General features: G+C 49.6%; 1 protein-coding gene across 4 annotated transcripts in view; it reads left to right on the top strand.

Annotated features, from left to right (window-relative positions):
- Nucleotides 1–991: 991 nt before the first annotated feature.
- The window catches only part of SEC16A (SEC16 homolog A, endoplasmic reticulum export factor), a 35466-nt gene continuing 26162 nt past the window's right edge, over nucleotides 992–10295 (top strand). For all 4 annotated transcript variants that reach the window (XM_064170860.1, XM_064170858.1, XM_064170859.1 and 1 more), the window contains exons 1-2: nucleotides 992–1116; nucleotides 5754–9563. In XM_064170860.1, coding sequence (XP_064026930.1) covers nucleotides 5829–9563 — 3735 coding nt within the window. In that variant the 5' untranslated portion in view covers nucleotides 992–1116; nucleotides 5754–5828. The remainder of the gene's footprint in view (nucleotides 1117–5753; nucleotides 9564–10295) is intronic.

Genomic DNA, 10295 nt, shown 5'->3' with positions numbered 1-10295 from the left:
GCCTTATCTCCAGCTGCCCTGCCCAAACCACACAAACATTTGCTTCTCTGGAGAAATGCTTTTACAAGCCTTTAAGTTAACACATCCCAGGGATAGCTGCGTGCAGTGAGGCTGAACTGAGGCATCTGCTATGCTGTGCAGCCTTTCAGCCTTTCTGCAGCCTGCCAAGCATTCTCTCGATGCGTGTCCCCTCGCATCATCACTGCCCCTTCACGAATTAAGCCTCCAGGGACCTCGCTCTGCAGCAAGTGTCAATCTCTTGCATTTGCTTCTTCCTCCCCAGTTTTTCTCCTCCTCAGCTGAGACCCTCGGCAGCCTCCTGAACTGCGCTGCTCCACTCGACCCCGTTCTGCCTGCACCTCCCGCCCGGACACAAACGGGCTCACGCCGCAGACCGGGCTCGGGGGCAGAGCTGGGCCCGCGGTCCTCTGTCCCGCCCTGGTGGCCGCCTTCACCACTGCAGCCGTCCCGGGAGCCCCGAGGGCTCGGAAGTTCCAAGCTGTGTCCAGCGGCTGCCCGAGAAGAGAGGCACCACGCCTCGCAACACCCCGACCATCGGGAGCCCGGTGAGCACGGCCACGGCCCGGCGAGCAGGGGCTGCAGCCGCCCCGCCGGGACCGGACCCGCGGCACCGGGCCGGGAGCGGCGCTGCGCCTGCGCGGGAGGCTGCGGAGCCACTTCCGCCCTCACTGGTATTTACCTCCGGCGCTGCGCCTGCGCAGGACGCTGCGGAGCCACTTCCGCCCTCACTGGTATTTACCTCCGGCATTGCGCCTGCGCAGGACGCTGCGGAGCCACTTCCGCCCTCACTGGTATTTACCTCCGGCATTGCGCCTGCGCAGGACGCTGCGGAGCCACTTCCGCCCTCACTGGCTGTTTACCACCCCCCGGCGCTTTGGCTCCTCCCCTGCGGGCCACATGGGGGGCGGAGCGGGAGGGACACAAACAGGGGCGCGCCGTGACGTCACCGCGCGGTGCGCCGTGACACGTCGGCGGCGGCGCAGCTCCGGAGCCGGATGTGCCAAGATGGCGGCGGCGGCGGGGGCCGGTGCGGTGGCCGTGAGGGGAGGCGGTGCCCGCTGCTGAGAGGTCTCTGTCGCTGTGAGAGGCTGCCAGGTAGTGCAGGGGCGGCTGAGAGAAACGGGCATGTCTAGACAGACGGGCGGGGGAATCTCGGATGGCCTGCGGGAGGAACGCAGGGCCCGAGGTGCGGGCCCCGGGGCTGGCGGCGGTTGGAGCCCCTCTCTGCGCGGCTGAGGCTGCCCGGGGGGGCTGCGCCTCAGGGCGGTGGCACCCCCCGGGACGGGCAGTCGCGGCACAGGGAGGCGGCGGGGCGGTGGCAGTCGCGGGTCTCGGGCCCCGGTTCCGTTTGGGGTAGGTCATGGTGCTGCAAGGAGGGGCGAAGCGGTGAAGCGCTGCGGCAGGCAGCGGGGCTGTGCCGCCAGGGCGGCTTCCCGGCGGGGTTCGGCTTGGCGTGGGGCGTCTCGAGTGCCGCGGTGGGACAAGGTGCACACTGCAGGTGTTCCGTGTAATGTTTCATGGGGTGGGGAAGAGCAAAAGAGATCCTCCCGTCAGAACTGTCGCCTGAGGTTCGTGGCCGCCTGTTTGCTTGGCAAGATCTAATACTTCTCGCAACTCAGGGGCTTTTGTTTTCGACTTGTTACGCGTGGTAGGTCTGTGCTTTACTCGAGCTGCAACTGGTGCTGACTCAGGAGTACAGTTGCCTGCAACTGGCACCTGCTGGTGTGGTGGACTGGTAGTCAGTCTGCTTTGCAAAACACAGGGGAATGCTGCGCCTTGCTGCTGCCTGTGAATCGCTTTGAGCCCTGTGCTTTTGATTCCTGAAGAGCACTCTTCACTGAGTTACACTTCTAACCACACTTGCCGTTTATGAGAGGGCCAGCAGGAAGCTGTCAGCAGTACTGAAGCTGTAGAGTGTGCCCAGGCTGAGGGTCATTTGCATGACTGCAGCTGTGCAACAGTCAGCATGAAAAAAAACAACCCTGAAAAACTAGTGTCCCAGGGACTGCCTTGAACGATGCCAATCTCATTCTCTACCTTGGGGGTGCAGGAAGGTTTTCATTCACTTTGTCATGTACTTGAGCCTGTTTTTTTGTTTGATACATGCATAGGCACACATAAGAACATTCATACGTTGTGAGGATGCTTATTTGTGTTTAAGAGCAGCTTGCTTAGCTTAAATCCCTTGAGGACAGGATTAAATGAATTGCCCCCAAATAAATTATTCCTTCATGCAGATAAATTTTCACAGGGAAGTTTAATCATGGCTGTAGAGCTCATCAGGTGAAATTTATTGATGGCCTTGTCTGGAGGGTATATTTTATCTTTTTTTTTTCCTCTTCTCCCCTTTGGTTGCATTTTCTTGGCATGTGTGGAAATGCCTTCTGCAGTTGTTGTTTCTGGTAACTGATATTGAGCATTATCTATTAATAAACCCAGCTGAAAGTTAAGGATTATCAAAGCAGGGCTGGATTGCTCTTAATTTAGGTAGTTATTTCTCTTCTACAACTTACATTTTTTTAATCAGCATTTCTGTCAGTATCAGACTAGGGGGCAGGGAGGGTTGGTATCACCAGGCTGATATCTTCTGTTTAACTTACCTGACAGGGGCATGTTCATTTTATTTGGACTTAATTCTTCAAATCTTGTTTTTACTACTGTGTGCAGTCTGTTAATATTAACTTGCCTTCTGGAAGGAAACTGATACCCTCTTGTTGAACTTCTCTCATGCAACAACAAAGATCTGGGTAGAGAGATGACCAGGCAGTGCTTTTACGTAGAACTCTCTGCCTAATTAGCTAATTACTGGTTATTAACTAAAATATGGCAAAGGATTAGGATTTTTTTTTTCCTGGTGTACATCTGATGAGACACAAAGGAGGGATGTCCGTTGTAGAAATGTGGAAGTGGAGGTTTCAGTTGTAAATGCAGTTGGGTTTTGTGCTCAGCTGTATTTCAGAAACAGCTTTTTCTGATAAGAACAGAACTGTTAAGTAAGTGTCAATATTGCTCACATAGGTTAATCCTTTTCATGAGGCATTAATACATCTGTCTTGGCAGATGTATGAATGTTGTCTTCTCCCCACCAGTTTATTTGGAGGGGAGGGAGGAGTTCTTGCAGTTAGGTTAATACAGTTAAGATGATGATGAAAAACCAGTGGGGGTTCCCAGAGAAGTGGGGGTGTCTGAGGGGTTCTTCAGCCTGTGGGTTTCCTGGTAGTGTGGTTGGCAGTAAGCAGTCTGGAAAACCTTCACTTTGGTATCATAGTGGGGAAAAAAGGTTGCAGAGCACTAAAAGCTTTTTGTGAGTATTCCTTGAGAGGAATTTAACAGATAGGGTGTTGAAGACACATCCAAGTAATGCATGAAACCGATGAAGCTTCTTATTTAATGCTTTTCTCTCAAAGTCAGCTCCTGGTATTCTTTCCCAAAGTTTTAACTTTGGATACGACTGTGTACTACTTGTGGATAAAAGGAAGGACTTCAGAGCCCTCTGTCTTTTGGCTGAGGCCCTCTGGAAAAGTGGCCTGAGTGCTACATAGGACTGCTGGACTTTGCAGTGATGAGTAGAAGAGATTTTTCATTAGGGTAGATTGTCCTGATGCCTAATAAAGCCTGCACAGATCATGCTGTGATACATTTCAGTATGCATTTTAGTGGACTTATTTAGTTATAAATGCACAGCTTTGCAGTCTTCACTCAGTGTGTGGTTTTGTTAACCAAATCCCAGGAGTATTTTGTGTTTGAACTTCTCTACAGCTATTAAACTTCTGGCTTGATTACAGACATCTGACTTTCCTGGCTTCCCATTTTATTACCCTTACTGACAAGATGCTGAATGTTTAAAAAAACCAAACCCTCCAACTAAAAATTGCACAGCTTTTATCTGTCTTCTACAAACAGAAGTGCATCTGGTACCAAACAGTTGCTATGGGTGCTCCAAATGATATAAACCATATTTGTTGTGTATTATTAGGAAACAAGACTGTCATGTGTTGCTAAAGCTTCACTAAGCTAGACTGGACAAGGACTGATGAGAAACTTCTCCCAGGGTAGTTAAGAGGTGATAAAACAAAAAAACATGCATCTTCCTGCTGTCTACAACTCCCTGAAGGGACATTGTAGCCAGGTGGGAGTTGGTCTCTTCTCCCAGGCAACCAGCAATAGAACAAGGGGACACAGTCTCAAGTTGTGCCAGGGAAAGTATAGGCTGGATGTCAGGAGGAAGTTCTTCATAGAGAGAGTGATTTCCCGTTGGAATGGGCTGCCCAGGGGAGGTGATGGAGGCACTGCCCCTAGAGGTCTTCAAGAAAAGCCTGGATGAGGCACTTAGTGCCATGGTCTGGTTGATTGGATAGGGCTGGGTGTTAGGTTGGACTGGATGATCTTGAAGGTCTCTTCCAACCTGGTTGATTCTATGATTCCTGATTAATGTACTGAGCTTCCTGTGTGCCAGATTCCTCACTGGTGATTTTTGGAGTTCTTGATGGCAGAGCTGGAATGTTTCTGTGTCTGTCCCTTCCATCCTAAAATACAGCTGTAACTCTCATACTGTGCCCGAGTCCTCACTAATGTGAGGGCAACGATATTGATTAATTAACAGGTGGAGGGGGTTGACTCTTTTATGTTCTTAAATGCAGTTTGGCCATTAGGCAGCATTCATCATACTTCTGATGAAAGCCCACTTGCCTTTGTCAAAGTAAATGACACCACTGCCCTACACAATGTTTTCTTTATTGAAACAAAAATAGCCTGTGTTCTTTTGAGGAGATTAACGTCTGATGGATTGGTCTCTGGGGGTGCTTCTCATCTTACCTGTGAAAAGGGCCATTCACTGGAGCAGCAGTGCAGCAGAGCTGAGGATAATCTCTAACAGAGTTATAACAATTTCTCTGTAACAGAATTGAGCTTGCTATAGTGCTTGCAGGTTCTGCTGGCTGCTGCTGCGTGGTGACTGTGCTGCATGTTTCTGCTTACGATGAACTTGGGGGAAATGCCTTGGTGAAACTCCATTAGTGCTTTAGCAGTGGGAGATTTTGCCATTTGTACAGGACTGAACTCTGTTTAATTACTCTTACTTGGAGCTATTTGTTAATGTAGTTAAAGAATCATAGGATGAGTTGAGTTGGAAGGAACTTTAAAGATCATCTAGCTCCAGCCCTCCTGCCATTAGCAGGGACACACATACTAGACCAGCTCACTCGAGGCCACATCCAGCCTGGCTTTGAATGCATCCAGGGCTGGAGCCTCCACAGCCTCTCTAGGCAGCCTGTCCAGTGCTTCATGGGGAAGAATTTCTTCTTAATGTTTAATCTAAACTCATCATCTTCCACTTGGAAGCCATTATTCCTCATCCTGTCATTGCAGGCCCTTGTAACAAGTTCCTCTCCATCTCTCCCATAGCCCACTTCTAGGATTTGAAGGCTGCTCTAAGGTCTCTCCAGAGCCTTTTGTTCTCCAGGGTAAACAACCCCAACTCTCTCAACCTGTCCTCATGACACAGGTGCTCCAGCCCGCTAATATGCATTGTCACCACACAGCATTAAACTTCCTTAATACTAGACTTGGCCTTAGGAACACAATGTCAGGTGTATGTTTCCCACATTTTAAAGAAAAGAGAGAGATTTTCCCCTTCCAGTTCTGAGTAGCTTTGTTTCTAAGATAAAAATGACTCAAGTGCTGCCTGTGTTGTGAGAGGGGCAACTGATGTGTTCTCTGTTTTGCCTCGACAGGACAGAAGAAGGAATCTCTCTGTGGCATCCACTAGTAGTTTGTCATCTAGCATCCGACCCTGGGGGAAGGCCATCATGCAGCAGCCTCCACAGGCTGTCCCCGCGGGAGCAGCAGCCCCACCTCCTGCCGGCATGGCTCGGAACACGTACTGGAGAAACAGCTCTCTGGGCAAGCGAGCAAACGCAGCAGCGGCCCCGGTGCAGCCTGTCACAGACCCTTTTGCATTCGGCAAACAAACCCCCCAGGGTCCCCCTTTAGATAATCCATCCAAGGGCAATGCATTGCTTATGCAAAGCCCTCCCCCAGCCATGTTTCCACAGAGTTCACCCTCACTTGTAGCAGACAATCCTCATGGACTGCATCCACCTTTACCAGCTCCTGTGTCTCAGCCAGGGGTAAACACCAGTACCTTTTCTAATGTTCCAGTTCCTTCGCCGTCCCCTGGGTATGTTATCAATAGTACTGCAGCAGTGCATCCAAATGCAGATCCTGGACTACATGGGCATTACAATACAGGAGCAGCAGCTGAAAATTCTTTCAGTGTGCATCCTGGAATGGTGTCTGCATCAAACAAACCTGGAGGTAGGCAAGACTTTAATAGAGATCCAAATGATGTTCCTTCAGGACCCAGTACGACAGCACTCTTCCCTCCTCCTCCTCAGCAGCCTGTGTCTCAGTGGAGGCCTCCTCAAGGTAACCTGCAGCCTGCAGTCCAGAATTTTGTGCCCTATCCTGAGCCATCTTCTCAGATTGACATTCATAACATTTCTCAGTCTTCTGTTAGCGCTTCTCATCCTCCTCCACAGAGAAATTTGCAGCAAGGCTCTGTACACCAAGGTATTCCACAAAATACCATGCAAGCGCCTTTATCTGGTGGTGAAAAGAGTGGGAAAAGTGGCTCTGCAAATAGCAGTCATCACATGAACAGTGTCCAGCCTGGCAATGTGTTCAGGCAGAACAGAGAAGTGCCCAACACTTGGCTAAGTCAACCGTACCAGGAGCACTTCTACCCACAGCCACCGCTCCAAGACTCCAATTTTGTCATTCCTGCACCTCAGGAAAATAATCCCCAAAACCAATCTCTGGATACATCTGAAACATCAAACAGACCTTATCCCACAGATCGAGATTCAGGAACACTCTCCATGTTTTTCAAAGGGGATGAGGCGGAAAATGAAGAAATTCTTTCATCTGAAAAGGATTACCTGGTGGAGAAAGCTGAGTTTGATGCTTCCCAGCCAAATTCAGCATCCCTGTATCGCCAGCCAGCACATCCTCAGCGGCTAGCGACCAGTGCACTCTCTCAAGGGCAGATGGGTGCAGGTTCAACCAGTGAGATAGTACAAAAAGGAATGGATGTCCAGTACTTCCCCAAGCTTGTGAGTCAGCAGGAGATGCAGGCTGCTAAGCACTCTCTGTTTGGCAGTGGTGACAAGGCCCATGCCGGTGCCATGTCTGGGAATGGCGGGTCACAGTATGAAAACGTGGAGAACCTGGAGTGCATTCAGAATCAGGAGGTGCTGCCAAGTGAACCACAGAACATCAGCACTTCATCCTCTGCTGCTGCAGGCCCTGATCTGTATCGATACGGATCCTTTCCGGGTCAGATGCTTCCAAAGAACGCTGTTGTGAGCCATGCTGAGGGAGGACCAAATCTAGAGGCACCTGATCCATTACCTCATCCTGTCCGACCAGACAGTGTATCTTCAAACTATAGCAACATTAGCCACAGGAGTGCTTCCAGCTCAGCCAGACCTCCAGAGCAAGTTGGTACCTTTATTCAGCAAGAAAGTGGGAAGCCTGATGAAGAATCTTCTGCCAGCTTCTTCAAACAGATTGACTCCTCCCCTTTGGGAGGTGATTCAGGTGAGCTAAACCTGAGCAAGAACTATCATGCTAATCTCTCCCAGCCTCCTACTCCAAGCCCTCCTAAGCCTACTGGAGTGTTTCAGACAAGTGCAAATAGTTCTTTTGAACCTGTGAGATCCCATGGAGTTGGTATAAAACCTGCAGAGATAGACCAAGCAAAGATGGTGGTTGAATTAAGAGAGAACCACTCAAACCAAAAGAGTATCAAGAAGAATACAACTGTGCTGGCTGCATCCCCAGGCAATCTTGAACAGCCACCAGATAATCTGGAAACTATTTTCATGCCTCAGGTACACCCACTGCCTCTTGCAGCCACTGGGGAAGCTGGCAACATGTTGCACTCTGGACCTGCTGTGGAAAACATACAATCGGTATCTGACAGAAGGTCCTCAACAAGAGCTCAGGGAGCAGTTAAGAAGTGTGATAGCCCAGCAACGACTTTGTGGGCTCATAATGAGTTACCTAATTTTGGGGGGAATGTTCTTCTGGCTCCTGCTGCTCCTGCAGTGTATGTACCTGCCAAACAAACTGTAGAAGTCATTCAGCCACCAGAAGAAGTCCTATCTAGTCAGCAGCCAAGTAAACCAGGGACTATTGCTGTGCATCTCTCCCAGGATGGAATTACAGCTTCTGAAAATCTTGAGAATCCTCCCAAAATGGGAGAAGAGGAGGCACTTCAGTCTCAGGCAAGTTCTGGTTATGCAAGTTTGTTGTCTTCTCCACCTACAGAGTCTTTGCAAAATCAACCTATCCTCATTGCTCAGCCTAATCAAAGCTATAACTTGGCTCAGCCAATTAATTTTTCCCTTTCTCTATCTAATCAGCTAAGCAGCAATGAAAACAATCAGCCAATGAAGGACTCTGGAGTTGGGGACAAGCCTGCAATGGGTCCCCAAACTTCACATGCTGGTGGGATCATTTCTGGGGAGAACGTGCCGTTACCTGCGATGCAAGTTGGATCTCTGTTAGTTAATGCACTTCCAAACACTAATCTGTTAAAACATAATTTATTACAAAGCCCTGTTAATTCCTCTGATTCTGCTTCTAATCAGCCTGCAAACTTGCTTATGAAAACTCCGCTTAATTTGGCTCCAGAAGGGCAAAAGAATGTCAGTGTGGAAGGTTTTGTTCCTGAATTTGCTAGCAAGACAGAGTCTAACTCATCTGCTTCTCCTGGGACCAATCTCCCCAGTGGAAGTGCACTGATCCCTCCTGGTAATCCTGTAGTGCAGGCTGCTAATTCTGCACAGCATCCAAGTAACAATGGAGAAGCTGCTGGAGTGCTTGACTTCACCATGGCACGGCCCTTGGAGAAAACCAGTACAAGTAGTTCTGTACAGGTGCATAACCAGGCTCTTTCTGGAGGTCCAGTATATCCTCAACAGTCTGCTGGTAGTGCTGGTCAGGTGGGTCCCGAGATGCATGACCAACATTTCTATCAACAGGTGACAAAAGATGTACAGCACCAGGCTGTGTCAGACAGAGCTGTACAGGGAGCATTGCCATCCCAACCGCAAATGCAAGCAGCTCAAATGCAGCAGTCAACATCTGGGCAGTCCTCACTTCCTTCAAACTACCAAATAAAAGCTCTGCCAGCATCCCAGCAGCATGAGAACCAGGTGCTGAGTAACCATCCTCAAGCTGCAAGTCCCCAGGAGACCAGTTCAGCACAGCCCACAGCAAGGTACAATCAGACAAGTCCTGATAAGCAGCCAGCAGGTACTCCAGCTTCCACAGCCTCTTCTACCACCACTGGGCAGTCAGCCACACCAAGTGTGCAGCAAGACCTGCAGCGTCCATCTCTGCCTCAGACTCCTCAGGATGCCTTTGGTCCACCTCAGAACCCTTATGGCTACTATAGAGATCCATATGATGCTTACCAGCCTCCGTATCCACCGCCTTATCCTGCAGACCCCAGAGCAGCAGCTCTTTATTACATGGTAAATGTTTATGTCTCGTTTCCTCCTCTCCCACCTCAGAATGCTTTAGGAATTGTAATCTTTGACTTGTGAGTTTAAGCAGTTGGGTCATGGTCAACAATCAGTACAGCATTCGTGGTGAAGTATTTAAATGTAGGGAAAAAGCAGAGTTCAAGTCACAAATCTTTACAAAGATTGTAAATGCTTCAGGTAGTTGTTACTGCCAGTTGCAGTTGTCACAGATGTCAGGTGAGAGCCATTTATTGGGTTCTTTGGAAAAAAAAATGGCAGTTACAACTGCCATGAACCTAAACTTGACACTGATCTGTTGGAATGGGTCCAGAGTAGGCCACAAAAATAGAATGGAGTCCCTTTGCTGTGGGGTCAGGTTGAGAGAGTTTGGGTTGTTCAGCCTAGAGAGGAGAAGGCTGTGGGGGGACCTTTTTGTGGCCTTTCCGTGCTTGAAGGGGCTGATCACAAAGCTGAGGCCAGACTTCTTAGCAGGGCCTGTTGTGGCAGTATAAGGGGTGGTCTTTTTAAACTGAAGGAGAGATTTAGACTAGAGAGAAGGAAGAATGCCTTTTTTTTTTTGGCACTGAGGGTGGTGAGACACTGGCCCAGGTTGTCTAGGAAGGTAGCAGATGCCCCATCCCTGAAACCATTCCAGGTCAGGCTGGGGCTCTGAGCAACCTGCTCTAGTTGCAGATGTCCCTAGTGACTGCAGGGGGGTTGGAGTAGATGACCTTGAAAGGT

This window comes from Pogoniulus pusillus, chromosome 35 (assembly GCF_015220805.1).
Source record: "Pogoniulus pusillus isolate bPogPus1 chromosome 35, bPogPus1.pri, whole genome shotgun sequence".
Classification (NCBI taxonomy): domain Eukaryota; kingdom Metazoa; phylum Chordata; class Aves; order Piciformes; family Lybiidae; genus Pogoniulus; species Pogoniulus pusillus.
This window is presented reverse-complemented; position numbering and strand designations above follow the sequence as displayed.